Below are 21,809 nucleotides of genomic sequence, written 5' to 3' on the forward strand. Positions count from 1 at the left end.
CTCTTAATATTGCTTTTGCTGGTTTCCACAAGCTTTGATATTGTTGCCTTCGTTCATTTCTAGGAACTTTTTGATTTCTCTTGATTTCTTGTATAACTCATTGTTCATTCAGGAACATGTTGTTAGTCCCCAGTTGTTTGTTCTAGAGATTCTTCAGTTGTTAATTTCCAGCTTCATCAGAATAGTGCATGGCATGATTTTGATTTTTTTTTTTTGATTTGCTGAGCTTTGCTTTATGGCCCAGCATGTGGTACATCCTATAGAAAGTTCCATGCACTGATAAGAAGCCTGTGTTATCTGCAACTGTGGGATGAAAGGTTCTGTAGATAGCAGTTAGGTCCATATGGTCCATAATGTAGATTAGCTCTGCTGTTTCTTTGTTGATTTTCTGTCTGTTTGATCGATCCATTGCTGAAAGTGGGGTGTTGAAGTCCTCCATTTTATTGTATTGGAGTCTATATCTCTCTTTAACATTGGTTTTAAGCAGACAGGTGCCCTGTAATTCAGGGCATATACACATATTTCTATTGAATTGATCCCTTGATCATTACATAGTGCCCTTCTTTACTCTTTTAAGAGTTATTGTGTTGAAGTCTATTTTGTGTGATATTAGGATAGCTACACCTGCTTTTTTTTTTTTTTTTGCTTTCCATTAGCATAGAATATATTTTTTCCACCCTTTTACTTTGTTTGCCTGTATGTTGTTGAGGTGTGTTTCTTATAGGCAACAAATAAATGGGCCTTTTTTTAAATCCATTCAGCCATCATTTATCTTTTAATTAGAGAGTTTAGGCCATTTACATTCAAGGTTACTATTGATAAGTAACAACTTGGCCCTGCCATTTTTCCATGAATACTCCTATTGTTTCCTTTGGCTTTCCTTTCTTTTTTCTTTTTTTTTAATTGACAGGTCGAGTTACAGACAAAGAGAAAGAGAGAAAGCTCTTCCTTCTGTTAGTTCACTCCCCAAATGTCTGCTATGGCCAGAACTGTGCCAGTCCAAAGCCAGGAGCCAGGTGCTTCCTCCTGGTCTCCCATGTGGGTACAGGGGCCCAAGCACTTGGGCTATCCTCCACTGCTATCCCAGGCCACAGGAGAGAGCTGGACTGGAAGAGGAGCAGCCGGGACTAGAACTCGGCACCCACATGGGATGCCGGCGCCACAGGAGGAGGATTAACCAAGTGAGCCATGGTGCTGTCTCCCTGGCTTTCCTTTCTACATTTGCTGTGATATTTTCTGCCTTCACTTTATCTCATAGTGATGACAAATCTTCCTCTGTTTCTGTGTGCAGCACATCTTTAAGCATCTTTTGTAAGGCTGAATGAGTGGTGACAAATTTATTCAATTTCTGTTTGTTATGGAAGGTTTTTATTTCACCTTCATTCATAACTGAGAGCTTTCCAGGGTACATTATTCTGGGTTGACAGATTTTTTTGTTCATAAGTCTTGGAGTATGTCTCGCCTAGCCTGTAGGGTGAGAAGACAGCTGTGAGTCTATTGCAGATCCTCTGAAAGTAATCTGGTGTTTTTCTCATGTGCATTTTAGAATGTTTTCTTTATGTTTTAGGGTTGAAAGTTTGAGTACAATGTCTTGTGCTGAAGATCTTTTCTGGTCATGTTGATAAGGAGGTCTATGTGCCTCATGTTTTTGGACATCCCTTTCTCCAAATTAGGGCAGTTTTCTGTAATTATTTCACTGAATAGGCCTTCTAATCAGTTCTCTTTCTATACTTTCAGGAATTCCTAAGACTATATGTTGGGTCATTTGATAGTATCTAATAAATTCCAACACTGTTTTAAATTTTTCTAATTTCCTCAATTTTTTTTTTTTTGGTCTGACTGAAAATTTTCCAAAAAAAATTTTTTTTCAAAGAATTGCCTTTTAGCTCAGATATTCTATCTTCTGCCTCACCAAGACTGTTTTTAAGGCTTCTGTTGTATTTTTATTTGACTTACTGAATTCTTCATTTCTAATATTTTATTTTGATTTCTCTTCAAAATCTCCATTTTATGTGAGAATTTTTCATTCATATCATGTATGGATTTCTTTAACTCATGCATTTGCTTCCCATTGTTTCTGAATAATCCTATGATTAACTTTTTTAATTTCGTCTCAAGTATTTCATCATCCTCTTCATCTTCAGATTCTAATATTGCAATGCTGTGTTCCTTGTTGGGGGGATCATGTTGTCGTCTTTATTTTTGTTTCTTGAATTTCTGCATTTATTTTTAGGCGTTTGTGGAGATACTTGTAGGACTTTTTTCTCTGATGGCTTTTGTCGTTAGAATATGCCTCTGTGGCTTAGTAGGGTATCTGTTCTCTCAGAGAATACCCAGAGGCCTTTGCTCAGAGGCCAGGGAACTGTTCCGTGCCAGGTGGTAGATGAGGAGGGAAAATGAAACCCATGCCCTAGCTTAAGCTACTCCAGGTGGATAGGCCTGGAGTAGAGAGGGTACCTCGTGACAGAGCTGAAACCTATAGTTGATCCTCCATTATTTTTCATATCTTCTACAATATTTAAGCTAATAGATTCACATGCATGTGGGTGCAGGCACATATGCACACATACAAACACACACATGTGTGTACAAATGCCTTTAATCATAGTAACCTTGAATGTCTCATTAAGGCAAAGCTTTGAAAGTTTTTTGAAAAATTATCTTCATACAATTTTTGTGATTATTGGCTCTTAGAATTATTACTCTCCAACTTCAAATTGTCCAACATTAAGTAGGTGAAGGAATAAGATGGAAAAAGGAATGTTCCTTTTTATGTAAAAAGAAACAACATTAAAATATCAAACCAAAAGCCTAATACTCCAAGAGCTTTCTAGGTGGGATGGTGTTCTCACATTTTTTACAGATGTATTTTGTACAGTCATCATATATAACAGTTCTATTAAAAACTCCTTTACCTGGGATGCTATTTTTAAAATCTTGGACAAATAGTCCAGAATAATCTAGGTAGGAAGTGAGGCCAGTCCATCCTCTGCCTGCCACCTGACCTCAGATGCAGGTTCTTCTTCACACTGACATTCCCTCAAAACACTCTGGAATGCACTTTTGCTTCCAAGATCATGTAGGAGACTTGCCATGCAATGGAACAATAATTTCTCTGAAACCAGAATCAGGAATGAAAATATTTTATGGCATATCCAAGCATCCATCAAGCTCACAGAGAGTAATTTATGATTGTCCATTGCAATTCTCATAGACCTTTAGCACAGTGTCTGAGGTGGCTCTCACAGGTAGAGTAAGCCTAAAATCACCTTTTAGCCATTGTTACTTTACAAGGGATCAAAAAGTACTGTTGGGATTGGATGAAAAGGGATTACTTACAGGAGATATTTATAGTGGAGATTCTGTACTTAAAATTATATATACGAAATCCATGAAGCCTGTTGTCTTTAAATAAAATTTTTAAATTTGCAATAGCCTTCCTCCAAGGCTTCATTTATTTCTTAAAGCAACATAGATTCCTGGTATTGGAGTGCAATCATCATGGTGAAATCTTAGCCCCTTTATATTGAGTTCCTTATTTTTGAAGTTACTTAGTGCTACACACATGGAGAGTCAATAATTTAAGACCCAATAATTACTAAAACTTATCCTAGAGTCAGTATCTACAAATCCTCTTTTGGTTTTTATTTTGTATTTAATGAAAACAGTGCTGATTCTTAGTTAGAAATACCCACTGAAAGTAGAGAAAGCCCAAGTCGGTTGATGCTGTATTACCTGTAGTTCCATCTTCCTAAAATATATATTCAGAGTCTGTAAGTATTAGGCAAATATGAATAATTTAAAACACCATTTTTAATGATTTAGAGAAAAACATGAACTCATTTCTTTCTTTCTTTTTTTTTTAATTCTGTGATACTCCTACAGTTAGAGCTTTAGAAAATTAGCGTATGGCTGATCAGCCAAAACTCTGGGAGAGATAATTCAGCCATCCACAGGAGGTATAAGCAAGATAATTGAGACAAGATAAAAGATAATTGAAAAAGGCATGTTCCGGAATATGAAATGTGGAACTTGGCCTCCAAAACGGGCAGAAACGTGATTCAGGGTCCACTGTGTGTGTTACATGTGCTGCGGAGGGTGAGGCTATGAGAGGACTCAGATAGAAAAAGAGCATTGCTCGTCCATGGCAATGTGCTGATTTACCCAGCACACTGGAATGAATGAATGAATGAATGAATAAATAAATAAATAAATAAATAAATAAGTAAAGCGTCCTTGAGGGGTTCCCTATTCTAAATTACACAGTTGAAACTGCAAAGTCGATCTGTAGAGGACTGTTGGAGGAAGTAAGTGGAGAAAAATATTAAAATAGTATATAAAATGTACATTCATGGTAAAAACTCTCCGAGCCCCCAGACGAGGAGACTTCACATGTACTCATGTCTGCTATTATTTTGATACCTGAACATTGAAATGAGAAAAGCAAAATTGGATAACTGGGACAATTCACTCGGTGTTGTTGGAGAAAAAGGGCCCCGTGAACATGGAACTTCAAAGCAAAAGTATACATAAGTCCCCTGCTGCAAAAGTGAGAAAAGGCATTTTCATGAATAGAGGCTGGGGACTACCCCGCCCAGCCTTTAACGCATCAACACATCAGACTTTCTGTATAATGAGGGTACTTCAAAAAGTATGTCGAAAATAGAAATAAAAGTTTATCTGAGTATAAAAACATTTTGACATCCTATATAGTCTTACTTTTCTTAATTGTAATTTTTTGTGAGTTTTTTGAAGGCCCCCCGTCTACATAGATTTAAAATTTGTTTGCCCTAAAATTTTGCACTCCACCTTTGACAAATGATCTGAAACTCCCTCATACGTGAGTATGACCACAAAGTGCTTGTGGGCAGCGTTTGAGTAGGAAGCTGGGTCTTTGAGGGAGAGATGCCAAGACTTTGAGTGACTCAGAACTCCATAGATAGATGGGCTGCTATCCTCAGGCCCAGCACCCTCTACCATTGCCCATGTCACTCCTGGAAGTCCCATTGTAGAGCAGAAAACCCACGTCATGTGAATAAATCTCAAGGTTTGCAGGTTTTCTCTACAAAGTAGCCTGAATTATTTACTTAGTGTTACATATGAGGCATCTAGATTTTTCTGATTTGAATTGAGAGGGGTGCTTGTGATAATTTATCAAGAACATTGGAATAGAACTTTAAGATTTTATAGGTAGCATAAAGACACTTTAAAGTGGTTGAAACAAGATTTAATTGAGTAAAATATTTTCTTACGCTGCAGCATTTAACTTTTTTAAGTGTTGAAACAGATTGCTATATACTGTTGTTCAGAATGGGTTTAAAAATGTATTACAGATCTGCTACTCTTATAGCAAACTGTTGGGAAATTGGGAATGAGGGAGAAATAGCAGTTAGTAAGTGCCCATATGATAAAATGAAGAGAAAAGCAACTATTGGGTAAAAACAGTGTCCCCCAGCCTCCATGACCACTGTGTTGTACCTGGCCCTCAGCAGCAACCACAGTATAAAGACCTAGGAACTGAAGATACTTTAATTTTGTTTTACTATTTTTCTTATCCATGATGCCTTTGCAATTTCTTAGATTGGTACTCAGGATTTGGGTGAGATGCTCATGTGTTCTATTCAGTGGAAATTTCCTGAAGCCTAAATCAGCTTAGACATGTTAGCAGTTTTGTTGACATTAGTTTCATAATAATGACACTGAGATTATTTTAACAAGAAGATATTCCCACCTTTCAGTCTGCTGAGTCACATCTGCGTGTTATCAAATGCTTTATTTTATACTTATAATGGGGCATGGCAGAGGGGGACATATCATAAAGATTTCTTAAAGATATTCCATTATAGAATATTTTAAAACCAAAATTAATATGTGCTTATTTAAATTATTTGTCTGAAAAATATGCATGAAAATCATTGTTTTGTATTATTTTAAATCTATACTAATAGAAGTATTCCTTTCACAAAATCCTTACTATCAATGTTGCCATCCCCAAAGCAACGAGATTAGCATGGAATATCTCTTATTTCTTCAGATAAATTTGCAAAGAAAAATGAGAGTTACCGGTGTGATTACCCAAGGAGCCAAGAGGATCGGAAGCCCGGAGTACATAAAATCCTACAAAATTGCCTACAGTAATGACGGAAAGTCGTGGGCCATGTACAAGGTGAAAGGCACCAACGAAGATGTGGTAAGAGACTTAATTCATAAGTGAATCCCACTGACAGTCTTTGATCATTAAGGGACAGGGGAGTCTTCAGGAAGAAGGCTTACAGTGCTGAAAATAAATTTCTGATGCCTTTGTGTTGTAACTGAGCTCATGGAGTTACAGGAGGAGGAACCTCTTGAAATTGTAAATTTACAGTGGCTTTCGGATTTTAATTGGTTTTCCTATAAACGCTAAGCATGGTCTTGTATCTGATGATTAGGTTTATTTTAAAAGTAGCTTTCAGTTTCATTTGAATTGTTTTTATAGATTAGAATGTTCTGTAGTCAAGGAACTTCTGGTCAAAACTATTGTTAAAGCAGAAAAACATCCAATTTATATATTCCATAATTATAAAAAATTGTTATTAAATGGAATAAAATAATTTGAGAATATAGATATAAGATTCAATATCTCTTTTACTCTTTTGTTTTGTGTTCCCAATTTTTATATTGTTGATGAAAAAATTTCAGTTGTAAAACTGTCAGGAATACAGGTCATCTCATAAGTAAGCAGTAGAAGACTAGACTCTAATGCTATGAGAATGATTTTAAAATTATCCTGGTAAATGAATTTAACAAAAGCTTTCTGACTAACATAAAAGGGTTACATAAAAGGGGAGATAAGAATGAGACGTACAGGAGGTCAAAATGACGAACGTTAAACCTTGGTTTCAGAGGGAGAGTGTGGTTGTCACGGAGATAAACGTAAGGATGTGTACGTTTCTTATGCAGTGGTCTTGGGTGATTGTCAGAGATGCGTTCTCGATGACTTAGGCCATAAAGCTTGACTTAGGCCATAGAGCATCCTAAGGCTGATCTCAGCTTTAGAGGACCAAGTGTTGGGGAAGTAGTGGTGCAGACTGGTTCCCACCAATGGAAGTAGAACCACAAGGCAGCGATGTGAGCCCACAGATCCAGAGTCCATTAAAGGATGTACAGTGCCCATTTCTCAAGAAAGAGAGGGAGGTCCTCCCTGGGCTCTTGAGGACTGGCTTTGAGATGGAGAAGAGCTTCACAGTGGGCCGTGGGTTGCACCCCATCAGGCAGAGGTTTGCAGCTGTCATTAGCATTTGACTTTGGAGTCTCCTATTGGCTGAGGATGGGAAGGTGCCTCCCACATACTCCATGCCCCCGAATTTCTTCATCCCAGCTTTGAAGGATTTCGTTGATGAAGGTATTTGGTTGATGTATGAAAATAAGCAAGGAAGTTGTCACAGTTAATGATCTTAAACTCTGCCTTATGCTTTTACACAGGTGTTCCGTGGAAATGTGGATAACAACACACCCTATGCCAACTCGTTCACGCCCCCCATCAAGGCTCAGTACGTCAGACTCTATCCCCAAGTTTGTCGAAGGCACTGCACCTTGCGAATGGAACTCCTTGGCTGTGAACTGTCTGGTGAGTCTCCTCTCAGCTGCTTGCTCTCTCCCTTTAAACAAAGTAAAAAGCATGTTTATGGGTAATTGTCCTCTCAGTTGCCAATCGTTAACCACCCCCCAAAATGTGCTTCTGCTCCAGAATATCAAGGGTGTAGTTTGTTGAGAAATTGTGGGGTGTGTGTGTGTGTGTGTGTGTAGAACAAATTCTAAAGCATGCTATACAGAATAGAATTAATGCAGAAAAGATACTGTATTCGGCTGTGATGGAAAAGTGCAAGGAATTCTCATGAAAAACTCTGCTCTAATTTTAAGTATGTCTCATTGTTTTTGGAGATAGCGATGAATTATGTTATATGAAAAAAGTTCAGTAAAAACTGGAATCTTCCTGGCCTCGTAAATTGCTACAAATTTAAGCTGTGTAGCACAGAAAAGCAAGGTTTATCTTTGTCCGTCTACCATAAGGACTTGACTGTTTTTTTTTTTTTCCTCTTAGATTTTGTGAAACATGTAAATTTATCATTTCTCTCAAGGGAACAATACTTCAAGTCCAAGTTTGCAACTGTAAATTCATTCTTGGATCATTCTTAGCTAGTGACCTGTGTGTTACACAAACAGTGGTTATTAGCTCAAGGGTAATCCATCAGAGGAAGCAGAGTTAAATAATTCTTGTCTTCCAGGAGCATTAAGGCGAAGTACAAAGATGAAGACTTTATCTGAGGGCCCCACAGTGGTCCTGTCTCAATGCAGTTTAGAGTCTGAAAAATCTTGTCTCGGCTTTTTACTGTGTTACATTTTTTGTTCTTATATTTTCAGAATCGAAATTTATAAGCTACCTTTACCACAGTGGCCTGAAATTATTTTGTTCAAGCAGCTATGAAGAAAACAAAAAGTTTATGTCTGTTCTACTTTTAAACATAACCTCAAAGTATAGAAAAAACTTTACCAAACTTAACACCACTTAGTTAAAAATAGGAGGACAGGTTCCTATAGGGAGAAAGTTAGGAGATTTCTATGTCTTTTTAAGAGGTTAAATAAAGGTTAAATCATGTATTTTATATCTGATTCCCTTTTAGATTTATTTGTGGTTTCTGGAAGAGGAATAATTGTTAAGCAAGTAAAAGTTACTATCAAAAATTAACCAATTTGTAATGAGCGTATTACACTGAAAGAAATTAGAGTGACTTGGCCATATGGGTGAACGTGTTTTAAGACTTACATTTTCATATTCTGTGATTGTGTCTGTTAGGAAACGACCAACATATGGTCTCCATATAATTAATTACCTTAACAGAGATCTTCTCCTTGTTTTGGTAATTGGAGCTGGCTTGTTGACTGCCAGTGCATTCTAGCGCAGTAGCCGATGCACAGTGTTGGCGTTGCATACCACTGTGTCACCACAAGCCAGTGTCATCTTGAAGCCATCCATCATAGAGCAATCAAGAGGAAGCCTCAGTATGATGCCGTCTGCTGCAAGCCCTGTAGATTTCAGCGGCTTCACATCATCTTCCCCAGTTTTTCAGTCTTTTTGATTCATGAGTGTCCGTTTCTCAAACATGGCACAGTTACACTCCTAAGGTGTAAATATATTGGGCTTTCACATTTGACAAGAGGCTACACCTGACCCATCACAGATTTCATTTTCTCGAAAAGAAGCAGCGCCCCATCTTCCGACCCCACAAATTGATTCTGAACTCGCGTGCGGGAAGTCATATCTCTTGGCGGATGCCTTTGGAAGTGGGGGCAGTCCAGCATAGAAATAAACAATGCCACTGCTAATCCTGGACTTGTTCCACTGTGGTCGAGGCTGGCGGAAGAGTTAACGTACTCATGTGAAGTCATGTGGATGAGAAAGAGACTGTGTGGCTGAGGCGCATGGGCAAAGAGGTCACCCGTAATATTTGGAAATAAATCCTCATAGGCAAACTCCTGATTTCCTACAATCCCCTGCGAGTCATCAGTATAAAGCCTGGGGCTCCTGACTGTATTCAGTGAGCTGCCCACCTAGAAGATCGGCAGTGAATCTCTTCACAAACACTTACAAAGGATCTGTCTCAGATTCTCTGAAGAGGTTCGGAGTGAAACAGATCCCAGCCATAATTAAAGAATGCCTCATTCACTCCCTCTCAGAACCAATCTTCAGTACGTCCTCTGGGCTGAGTGCCAGACACCAGAAGGGGTATGAGATGATTTGCCTTATCACCTAAAAATGGTCCATTTAAAATTACCCCTTTCCTATCAAATACCTCAAAATACTTCATTGTATCCAAAAGAAAAAAAGGAAAAAAGGAGAAAACAACAACCTTTTGCCATCCCCTCGTATCTCTTCTGCAGAGTTTTGCAAGGAACAGGCAGGGGCAGCCGGGATAAGGGACAGGGATAGAGCAAGTCTATAACGCAGACAGTGCACGTTCTTTGAAACTGCCTGAAGACAAATGGCATGCCATGATGGCTAATAGAACTATCCAGAGCCTTTGGCATTTGTTATTTTTCACAGCTATCTTCACTCTGGGGCTTGGGATATATGTCTTGCACCTTGCAGCTCAACAAGAGTTGCACTAAGATGCATGGCCCTCCCAGGACATTTTTCCATGCTGGCATTGAATAGTGTTCCCCCGGGGGTGGAAGTGGGGACAGATATGGAGGACACTCAAGTGGGAAGAAGCCATCCAGACTGACCTGGACAGAAAGTGAAGAATTGTTCATCCGTGGAGAGACCTGAGCCACTTCTCTTGGACCATAGACTTAAAATGGCTTAGATTTAAATTGTTCCCAATGATTGCATATTCTTCAGTACTTAACCATAGGCTGAGATTTGGGACTTTAATCTTGTCATGTGTTGGAGTGAGCTTCAGGCTAACATTTCCTGAAGGCCAAGTGTGTACCCACACTGTTGCCAGAACTTTATTAAAGAATTAAAAAAAAAAAAAAAAAAACTTCTCCAAGGAAGTTTCCATGGTTTTTACTACTATTTACAGAACAGAAAACTGAGTCACAAAAGGGTAGAATAAAAGAAAGTTACAGGGTTGGAAGAGTCTCCTATTTTATCTCACTTAACATGTGAGCTTCTTATCCTAAATGCAACAGTTCCACCTACAGAAGACCCATCCACTGGCTTACATGAGGATGCTATCTTGCAATCTACCAGACAATTTGTAATGGAATTTTGTCACAGTAGCAATCCAAGATTGAGGAACTTTGTATATACGTAAACACACACACACACAGAGAGAGGTTTCTTCAAAGAAAGGCAAACCTACATTCTATAACAGAGCAAACTTGAAAACATATGTAGTATAGTTGAGAATCAAAAAATATATAACACTAGAGGTTATTGAGTATCGAAAAAAGATAGATTTATAAACAAGGCTTTCTCTAGTAATGTTTTCTGTTAGACTTTGCCTGTTTTCTTTTGTTATTTTCTCTTAATTAAACCACCACATTTGCATGGTGCCCAGCACCGGGTGTCCATTGAGTATGTATTTGCTTCCTGAGTTGCATAGGATGCTTTGTTGGAACTGTAGGAATCAGTGATACAGAATAACAGATATTTCCTGGAAAACAAAGTGCTGTGCTGTCCAGTTTAGAATATAACAGTCCATCAGTTTGTGGAAATGACTTTGTACTGAGGGGATTTTCATTTGCAGTATTAAGAAAACAAATGAAAGCAAACCAAACATAGTTTGTGAGACAATGTCCCATTTCTAAAGACAAAATGAAGCTGCTGAAAAGTAGGGAGCAGTCATGAGGCTGGCAGCAATGAGACGGGAGAGACGTTTCAGTGTTGTGTTCATTGTGCAAAAGCATCTATCACCCAGGAGCAGTTGGAATTGGCTGTCTTGTTTTCAATTTTTCCAAAATATATTCAGACAAAATAGCCTGGATTGGCTATCTTGTTTTTCAATTTGATTCTAGATTTATTTCTGATTATAGCTTGTTTTTTTGAATTTAGATGCGCCCTCTTTGGGGGAATGAATAGCATTATGTTTGATCTTCTTTTGCCTATCCGAAGTGAACACAGAAGCCCAGAGTGGTGGACTGTTGTTCTCATGGAGCCCCTCTTGTTGTCTCTCAGGCTGCTCTGAGCCTCTGGGCATGAAGTCGGGACACATCCAGGACTATCAGATCACTGCGTCCAGCATCTTCAAGACCCTCAACATGGACATGTTCAGCTGGGAGCCGAGGAAAGCCCGGCTGGACAAGCAGGGCAAAGTGAACGCCTGGACCTCCGGCCACAATGACCAGTCACAGTGGTTGCAGGTAATGTTCTCCGAAAGGGTCCCACCACCCAGAGATCCACTTCCTTATAGCATCTCCCACCGGTTAGGAAAATGTCAGTGCGTCTTTGCTTTGGCTTAACTAAAAAGAAAAGAGAGAGAAAACCACCATTCCTCACGTAGCTGTGGTAGTGTGTTACAGATCCGCTGTCAGCCTGGTACGGGAGGCTGGCCCGGATCTCGCCGTGAACAGGTCAATGTGATTGATTATGAGTCCATTTGCATTTTAACCCTCCTGCGTTCTGAGGCTTTGGTTCATATTGGTTTTGAAAGCGTCACAACAGGCATTCAAAGGACATTGAACTCCTGCCACTGGCCTGCAGGTTGTTGTCACAGAACATGACTCCTGACACACTAGCTCTTCACCAGCGGTTGCTAAGCAGTGGAGTGATCGGGCTGCGTTCTCCGAAGGTAGCTTGCATACGGGAGGAGTGCACAGATACTGCGGTCTGTTGATCGTCTGCCAGTGGCGCAGGGTTACAGTCGGTGCTTTCTCGGGTGGGACTTCATCTGTGGAGGGCTTCAAAATGTGTACAGATTTGTCTGTGTCTTGTGTGGCAAAGAGGAGACTGCCCCATCCCATAATGAGGTCACTTTAGTTAAAAGTAATGAGTTTCTCCTTTCGTGGACTGTGGTGCTGTAGCCGTGAGTTTCAAAAATGGTGATAATTCTTTGTGTTTCTGGGACTCATAACAACAGTTGAAAGTAGCAAATGCTACCCTTCCCCAAGCCAGACTTGCCAACTCTGAAACCATTCTGACCGGGTCACCTGACATGGGCAGTAACCTGTTTCTTCCATCGGCTTTCCTTTTCCTTATTCTCACTGTCAGAAACATCGTCTGATTTTATGTTTGGTTTTCAAAGATTTACTTTATTTATTTGAAAGAGTTATAGACAGAGAGAAGGAGAGACACAGAGGTCTTCCACACTGGCGCACTCCCCAAATGACCTCAACAGCTGATGCTAGACCAAGCAGAAGCCAGGAGCTAGAACCTTCAGGTATCCCATGTAGGTGCAAGGGACCAAGCACTTTGGGTATCTTCTGCTTTCCCAGGTGCATTAGCAGGGAGCTAGATTGAAGAAGAGCAAACGGGGCTCAAACCACCTCTTATGGGATGTGGGCATTGCAGGCGTTGGCTTAACCTGCCACACCACAACCCTGGCCCCAGAAACATGGTTTTTCTCTCTACTTTTTCTTCACAGTCTATGTAGCTCTTTCTTCCTCTGGAGTTTTCTTGAGCAATTTCATTAGCTGTCATACATTATGGGTAATTATGCATGTCTTCCTCTCCTTGCTGTTGTATGAACTTTCTGAAGATAAGGAATATTTTTCTTTTGTACAAGAGTCCTCAAAAGATTCTTGCAAAATGGATACTGTGGGGAAAAAAGACAACAAAAATATCTGCACCAATGTAAGTTGTAATTCCATTTTCCATTTTTGAAGTCCCTTTATATCACCCCAGTATCCAACCTGGTGCTCTTGCCTTAGGTGCAGCAATGCTTACAGAGTGAAGTCATTGATTTCACAAATGTTTGCTTGTTGGTTTCACAAATGATGCTCTTGTGAAGCAGCACGTGGTGTGGTCAACAGTAATGACTCTGTAGTGAACAGCCCATACCCCTCTCCTCTGTTCAGCTTGCATCACCGTCTGGTTCTCCTCCACCCTTCCTCACTGATGTGCCCTGCTGTCCTGTCCAGGCCAAGCTTCCTCTGCTGCTGTCCCTTGAGTGCTCCTTTGCCAACTGCATACCCTTGTATAAACTGATTTCACAAGGACTGATTTCAGCCATTTCAATAGGGACTCGATACCCTGAAACCATCTCACTTCTCCCCATGACCTGGGCCCCCTTCCTCCTCACATGTATCTCTGCTGAAGCCTCTTAACCCTCCTCCCAGTTTCTGGTCATACTCCGAGTCGCGACCTGTGAGTGTTCTCTAAAATCAGATACGATTCTCTCACTCCCTTGTCCAAGACCGTTCCATGGCTCGCTCTCTCTCAGCTTCGGGATAAAATGCAAGTTCCTTGACAGAGCCTGAATGTCTTTGCATGATTTGACCCACCCCTCATCACTGACCAGACTGTTGGAAATGTGCTTCAGGTTCTCTAAACCAAACACTCCATTCTCATCCCTTCCCAAGCGCCCCATTCCCAGCGGGACGATGTAGGAGGAGCATCTCTACCCGAAGCATTCCCAGCTTCCTGATGTTTGACTCCATCGCCTGCAGTTTCCGTGAATCGTTCCTGGGAAGGCTTTGCCGCCAGTGCCTGGATTCCTGGGTCTGACTTGAATTCTCTCCTGTCTACAGTAGTTTCCCGTGATCCAAGGGGATAAGTTCCAAGACCTACCGTGGGTGCCATGGTTTCCTTATATCCTGCAGCATTCCCACCCATGACCAGAGTCATTTTGTCCTCCATGCTACAGGCCTCAGCATCTGCTTTGCGTCACCACTGCTCTTGGGCTTTTTCCTTTTTTTTAAGACTTTATTTATTTGTTTATTTGAGAGGTACAGTAGCAGACAGAGGGAAGACAGAGAGAAAGGTCTTGCATCCGCAACAGCTGGGATTGGGCCGATCCTGAGCCAGGAACCAGGAGCTTCTTCTGAGTCTCCCACATGGGTGCAGGGGCCCAAGGACTTGGGCCATCTTCTGTTGTTTCCCCAGGCCATAGCAGAGAGCTGGATTGGAAGAGCAGCAGCCAGGACTTGAACCAGTGCCCATATGGGATGCCGGCGCTGCAGGTGGAGGATTAACCTGCACGCAAGGGAAAACCTCTGGATTGTGGATTTCTGGGATTTTGAATTTAATGTGTTTTAGCTGAGGGTAATGGGGTAAATGAAACCCTGTAGGTCAAAACCGTGGATAAGGGGGGACTATCGTAAGGAACACTGTCATTCTCTCGATGTGGCCTCTTCACACGAGGTTGGAAATGTTTTCATGCTAGGTTGTCAACTTCAGGAGGGCTGATGACTTTCTCAGCTTGTTGTTCGGCTCCTACCCAACTGCTGACCACAGTAGCTGACACGTGTCAGGTAGTAACACATTCCACAGATCACGGTTGAATGACGGAATGAATGATTTGTTCAGTGAGTGAATTCAAGTAATGGCTCTAGTATGTAAGAGTATATAAATTTGATCCTAGACATAATATTTCAACTGATACATATTCCCAATTTGTAAAATAAATCTAAAATCTCCAGTAAAGAACTGTCCTTTTTAAATACAATTTTAATAATGTATAGACTTGATGGAGTTTTCCCGTGTCACTTTAAGGAGTGGTTGAGTTAAAATTGTGCTTTAAAATACTTCTAAATTATGAATATTCGAGTCATAGCTCTGTTTAACAGTATGGCTACTACTTGTGGGCCATAGCACCTTGTGGGATGACAAAATATTTACACCCCAAAATTAACTCAGACCAGTAGACTTGAGAAATACCCACATAAAAAGACTACCAGGGGCTAGTTTTTTCAGAAAGATAAAAATAAAACTAATATTTTTACATGAATCAGGGCACAGTCCTCCATCCATCACTTTGCTTGAGATAGTTCTTCACCTGTGTGCCGAGATTGATTTATTTTGTGGATGACAGATTTTTCTGTCAATTCAGGGACCAGTTCCTTCAATGTACATTTAATATTTGCTGTGTTGAGGCATATTCAGACTCTCCAAGGCAAAGTAAATTGACATCTTTCCTTCTGTTTTTTTCTTTCTGACTTCATGTAAGGAAAAACTCAAGAACTGTAATGATGTTTAGTGTTTTCCTCTCTAGAGAATATGATCTTAAAGTGTAAATTTTCCTGCTGCTGTTAGTGTCTTTGTTAAAAACAACATGAATATTTTTTAAAGATTTACTTATTTGAAAGAGTTAGAGAGAGGGATACACACACACACACACACACATATATATATATAATCTTTTTTTTAAAGATTTTATTTATTTGACAGGTAGCGTTACAGACAGTGAGAGACAGAGAGAAAGGTCTTCTTTCCGTTGGTTCACTCCCCAAATGGCCACAACGGCTGGAGCTACGCCAGTGCTTCCTCCTGGACTCCCACGTGGGTGCAGGGGCCCAAGCACTTGGGCCATCCTCCACTGCTATCCCAGGCCACAGCAGAGAGCTGGACTGGAAGAGAAGCAACTGGGACTAGAACCAGCACCCATATGGGATGCTGGCGCCACAGGTGGAGGATTAACCTGCCGGGCCATGGCGCCATCCCCTCATATATATGATCTTCTACGTGCTGGTTCACTCCCCAAGTGGCCACAATGACCAGGACAGCCACTCTGGAACCAGGGAGCTACAGGCTTCTTCCAGATCTCCCAGATGGGTGACTGGGGCCCAGGCACTTCGCCATCTGCTGCTGCAATCCTCTGGCCATTAGCAGGGAGCTGGGTGGGATTTGTAGCAGCTGTGACTGGAACCACTGCCTGTATGGAATGCCAGCATCCCAGGTGGTGGCTTTACCTACCATGCCATAATGCTGGCTCCAACATGAATATTTGCATAGATAGCAATGTGTAAAATGATTTTGTTTTTGAACAGTTAATATGGAGGTCAATTTTTCATCCTTAATTGAAAGTTTTCAATTTAGTTATATTTTATTTATTTTTAACTGATACTAAAAGTTATTCATATTTGTGGGCCTCTGTTTAGTGTTTTGATATATACATACAGTGTTCAAATCAGGGTAAACACATCTCTCTCTCTCAAATGTTTATCATCTGTTTGTGGTGAATGCGTTCAGAATCTTCTATCTTGTTTTTTTTTTTTTTTAAACACATTATCATGATCTATAGTCATGCTATGGAGGAACAGCACATCAGAACTTCTAACTATCACATAGAACTCTCTCTTTTTTTTTAACAAGATTGATTTATTTAATAAAAAGGCAGAGTTACAGAAAGTGAGGGGTCTTCCATCAGCTGGTTCTCTCCCCAGATGACTGCAATGGCCAGGGCTGGGCCAGGCCAAAGCCATAAGCCAGCAGGTTCTTCCGGGTCTCCCACGTGTGTGGCCATCCTTCACTGCTTTCCCAGTCAACAGGGAGCTGGATCGAAAGTGGAGCAGCCTGGACTCGAACCAGTGCCCATATTGGATGCCGGCACTGCAGACAGAAACTTAACCTGCTATGCTACAGTGCCAGCCCCAACACATAGAACTCCTTAATCAACTTTTCCCCTTCCTTTCCACTACCCCAGCTCCCCAGCTCCCCAGCTCCCCAGCTCCCCAGCCTGTCTTCTCTATTTACTTCTGAACTACTGTGAGATAGGCTTGGTTAGATGTCACGTATGAGTGTGGTCATGCAGTACTTGACTTTCTGTGTTGGGCTTATTTCCTTTAAAATAATGGCTCCAGTTCCATATATGCCATTGCAGATGACAGATCCCATCTGTTTTGTGCCAGAATAGTATTCCACTGTGGATTTGATTTGGATTTTCTCTTTCTATGCAACAATGGATGGACACTTAAGGAGGTTTCATTTCTTGGCTGCTATGAAAGGAGCTGCAGTGAGCTCAGTGGGAGAGCAGCAGTTTCTTTGACAGTGACCTCATCCCTTTGGATATTTTTGAAGTAGTGGTGTTGCTGGGTCATATGGTAGTGAGATTTTTTTTTTATGGTTTATTTGTTTGAAAGAGTTACAGAGAGAGGTCTTCCATCCACTGGTTCACTCCTCAGATGGCTGTAATGGCCGGAGCTGTAAGATCCAAAGCCAAGAACCAAGAGCTTCTTCTGGGTCTCCCACATGGGTACAGAGGCCCAAGGGCTTGGGCTGTCTTCTGCTATCTCAGGCCATAGCAGAGAGCTGGATTGGAAGAGGAGCAGCTAGGACTAGAACCAGCGCCCATATGGGATGCCAGTGCTTCGGGCCAGGGCATTAACCCACTGCACCACAGCGTGGGCCCCGGTAGTTAGATTTTTAGTGTAGCATGTCAATTCTGAGCAACAGCTCTTCCAACAGGAGCCATGTCTATCAACTAAATTTCATCTCTGTTATTAATCTCTTATTCATTGATTATTTTAAAGAAATTTACTTCATATTTCAACTATGTGTGAATAGAGTTTTGTTTCAGTTTAATCTGTTTGTCCATATAAAGTTCTCCCAAATACCAGTATTCCTAATTTGTGGTGGATTTGAAGGGCCTTTTAATTAAAATTTAATTGAAATTAAAAATTGCTTATTTGAAAGGTAGAGGGAGAGAGGGCAATGTGTATGAACCCATGGCCTTTTTGGTGATCACTATAGGAAGTGACTAATTCACATGTAAATGTATTAATGCTTCCAGATTTCATAGAGGGTAACATAAAAGTGCCTGACAGGAAAGAAAATGTCATAACGACACCTAGGAAATGACCTTATGTTCTACTTAATGAGACTTCTGCTGTCTTAAGGTAGTCTGCCTAGTATTTCCACTAAATGGGTGGAATTAATAGTATTCTTAGACAGTGCATTTTAGTGTTGACCTTTGTCATAATTGCATCTAACCTTACCATGCTTTATTTAAATACTAACTTTATGGAAATAGGTATAAAAAGCCATTGAATTTAAGTTTTCATATTAAATTAGCTTTTTTAAATGTATTTTTATAAATGAATATCCTAGCCATAAAATTCAGAACTTCTTTAAAGCTTTTCATTGCCTTCAGCCTCTGGACAATTTATTTACACAGAAATTGAAGGAGGGGTTTTCAGGGACCAGTGGGCCCAGGGAAGCAGCCATTGCCATGAAGGGATGATCAGGTATCCCAGGGACAATTACAGTATTTCATGATAGTGAACAGTGAGCCGGTAGGAAGGTCCACCTGCAAAGGTGAGCTGGAAGAGATGAAGCAATGAAACTCCTTTTCTGAGTGCTGTGAAACAGCCTGCATTCATTCATAGTGTGCCTGTGTTTTGCAGTGAAATAAGTGAATCAAAGAATGCCCATACTTTACTTGGACTATATAATCATCTTTAGAATCTGTATAATTTTATGATATCAAAGGGAATTCCCACCATCTGATTAGAAAACCATTTTGAAAGCAAAACATAACTGGAAAGTATATTTGCACATAAAGGGCTTACAGAGCCAAGAAAAGTACAGTGGGCATCCGTGGTGTGTACTGAGTGCATACATTGAAATCCAAAATTCTGGCTTGGAAGTCAGCTTTTTCCTTTTTTTTTTTTTCTTTGAATCTAAGAGCCATTAAAGAAAATAACATCCTCAGTCTACTTTGTCCTTTTAAAAACTCTCACCCCACTAAGATTCAGATATTTAATTGGTCAAATCCAAAGATTTTGAGGACCACCAGCTGATTTTATGTAACATAACACAAACATGAAGCCAAGGAAAAGACATCATATAATTTAATTACTGGTACAGATGTAGCCACCTAATTTCTGAAAGGTTGGCTTTTCTATAATGTACACCATATATATATATATATATGTATATATACATATATATACATATATATATTATCTAAGATACTGTCCCTACCATCCCATCCATTCTAATTTTCAGTCACTTGCTCAGATTAATATATCTCTAAACACAGCTTCCAAAAATTCCCTAAAATGAAGCAGTTGCACATGTTAAGCTGTCATTGAGTACTTAGCCATGGGCACTCACATATAGAAAAATCGAGGAAAATACTAGAGATAAACTCTTGCAGCAGTGAGAAGAAGTCCATGTGCTTCAGTTACAGGGTGCGAGCCTGAGGGTGTACAAGGGCTGGCTGCAAGCTCTGTGGTTCAGACATTATTTTAAACAACTTCATAATTTTTTTAATTTAAATAAATACTTTCTGCAACATCTGCTATAATAAGACATGATGCCAGGTGCAAAAAAACTGAAAGATCTGTGGGGACCTGTGTCCACAGGGAGTCAGCTGGGCACTGTGTCCACCTGCCTGCGTGACAGCTGATGCCCTAGTTGTCATTCATGCAGCATTCACAAGGCAGTCAACAGAAATCGAGGGGGTTGGATGCATCTGTGTTGAAGTGGTATCTGAATCTATTGGAAAACTGAGCAGCAGGACTTAAGAATTGTGTGTACATGACAGGCCTCTTTATGTCTTTGATAATGAGCATTAAATGACTCCTGACCCTTTTGTGTGTAAATGGATGTTAGCTGGTGACATAGTAGTTCTCTTTTATTCGCAAAATTTCTAAGAATGGCAGCCATCCTCTTTTAAAATTATGAACTGAAAAAAAATGCACCGACGAATAAGATTTTGAACTTGAGAATATCATTTCAGCTAAGATGGGCGTTCGGAAAGGCTTGCAAGTAAAACTGGAGTCAACTTCAATCAGTGGTCTCATTTTGCCTTTAAAGCAGCGTTGTCCATGAGCTAAGATGTGTTGTTTCCGGATGAGGCCATGGAGAACCAGAGAAGGTTGCTAAAGATTGCGCAGCCAGGCTGGAGCGGACAGTGAACTTGACACATCAGGAAGCTCATGTGATGATTTTTACCGCAGTGTTTCGTAGACCTTGTGGTGAGTGAGGGGACTTCTTTCTCCATGGAGTACGTGTTGGGTGAGGCAGCCCTTCCATCATCAGCCCTCACCAGCGTGGCTCGGGCCACTTAATCTTGAATGAGGACTTGTGATACTTCTGCGCTTCCAGCTTGCTTTCTAAATGTGTCGTTCCATACTATAAAAATTGTATGCCCCTTTCAAAAGTGTTACTAAATACACGTGAATACGTACACATATTAAATACTTGAAAAATCCAATTTCTATCTCTAGGTCTATATTTCAGTGGTGATATTTTCTTCACCCAACCCAATGATGAGTCAGAGAATGCAACTCTGTATGATAGCCTTGTCCATCATTAAATTCAGTTGCTTTGGCTTATCCTAGAGACATTGGCCATTTTCCACAGAGCCAGTGATGCTATAAGGGCTAGGTGATTCAGTTTAGTTTTGGTTCATGATCTTATCTCTATAAATATAAGATAATTATAGGATATAAATGACATAATGCTATATATAATATACATTTATATGTAAGTTACGGGTCTATTGTCTGTTAACATAAAGAGTCATAGCAAATATTTCACTCCTTTAGCTTTCATTAGTAAATTAGCATTTATAAAGCATGCCTCAGCAAGGCAGTTTCTAAATCTCCAGTGTCTGCTTTGTGGTCCTGTTGTAGCTCACCCACATAGCGTTCTCCCGAAAACCACGGATCCAGCTCTCCTTACCTTTTTCTGGATTAACCTCCACTCTGATTCTCTTCTGAGATCCTGTGTGATGTGGCTGAGGAAATACCTACCTGCTTGTAGATAATCATTTCTCTAAAATTGCATCTATTACAGAGGAAGAAGAGATGTCCACTTCCTTGACTAGGACAGATTATGACTCCAGGATCCAACTAAAGTTTTAACTTCTTAACTCGTCACGGAGGTTCCTTTCCCAGGGCCACTCAGGAAACCGAGGTGCGGTCCCCTCCATTTGACCTGCCCCGTGCTTCCTCTGAGTCCGGATGCTATCTGACTGCCTGCCCTCTAGTGCATCTGAGACTTCCAGGGGCTGCTGGCTCGGTTGGTTGGTTGAGGACCTCTGTGACTTTGCATTCTACCCCAGGCTGCCCTCCAAGGGGTACCTGGCTGTTTCCTGACAGTTCACTCCTGTCTGTCTATGGGAGTCCAGATCCTACCCTGGCACTCAACAGGGCACTTGATGCCCCCTCACCTACGGTCCTAAAGCACCTGTGTCCCCCTTGCAGCCACGCTGACCTCAGCCTCAGGCTCTGCAGCAGCCTCAGCTCTCTTGGCTCCTGATGCTTGGTGGGAATCTGAAGCTGCCATCCTGGTACTTTCCAGACATTGCCTTTTATCCCAGTAGTAACACTCGGAGAGTCAGGTTCTGCCAGTGACACACCCGGAGTTTTCAAGGTGGTCCTCTCTCCCTTGTTTGATCCTGAGCTAATATCCTTAGGATAACAGATGTTCCTCTCTCATC

The 21,809-nt window shown here is 40.7% G+C and overlaps 1 protein-coding gene across 2 annotated transcripts in view; it reads left to right on the plus strand.

Moving 5' to 3' along the window:
* The window catches only part of EDIL3 (EGF like repeats and discoidin domains 3), a 473,099-nt gene that overhangs the window by 327,900 nt on the left and 123,390 nt on the right, over positions 1-21,809 (plus strand). For both annotated transcript variants that reach the window (XM_062212442.1, XM_062212443.1), the window contains 3 exons: positions 6,035-6,190; positions 7,462-7,606; positions 11,660-11,844. In XM_062212442.1, coding sequence (XP_062068426.1) covers positions 6,035-6,190; positions 7,462-7,606; positions 11,660-11,844 — 486 coding nt within the window. The remainder of the gene's footprint in view (positions 1-6,034; positions 6,191-7,461; positions 7,607-11,659; positions 11,845-21,809) is intronic.

Source organism: Lepus europaeus, chromosome 15 (genome assembly GCF_033115175.1).
Source record: "Lepus europaeus isolate LE1 chromosome 15, mLepTim1.pri, whole genome shotgun sequence".
In the NCBI taxonomy this organism is placed as follows: domain Eukaryota; kingdom Metazoa; phylum Chordata; class Mammalia; order Lagomorpha; family Leporidae; genus Lepus; species Lepus europaeus.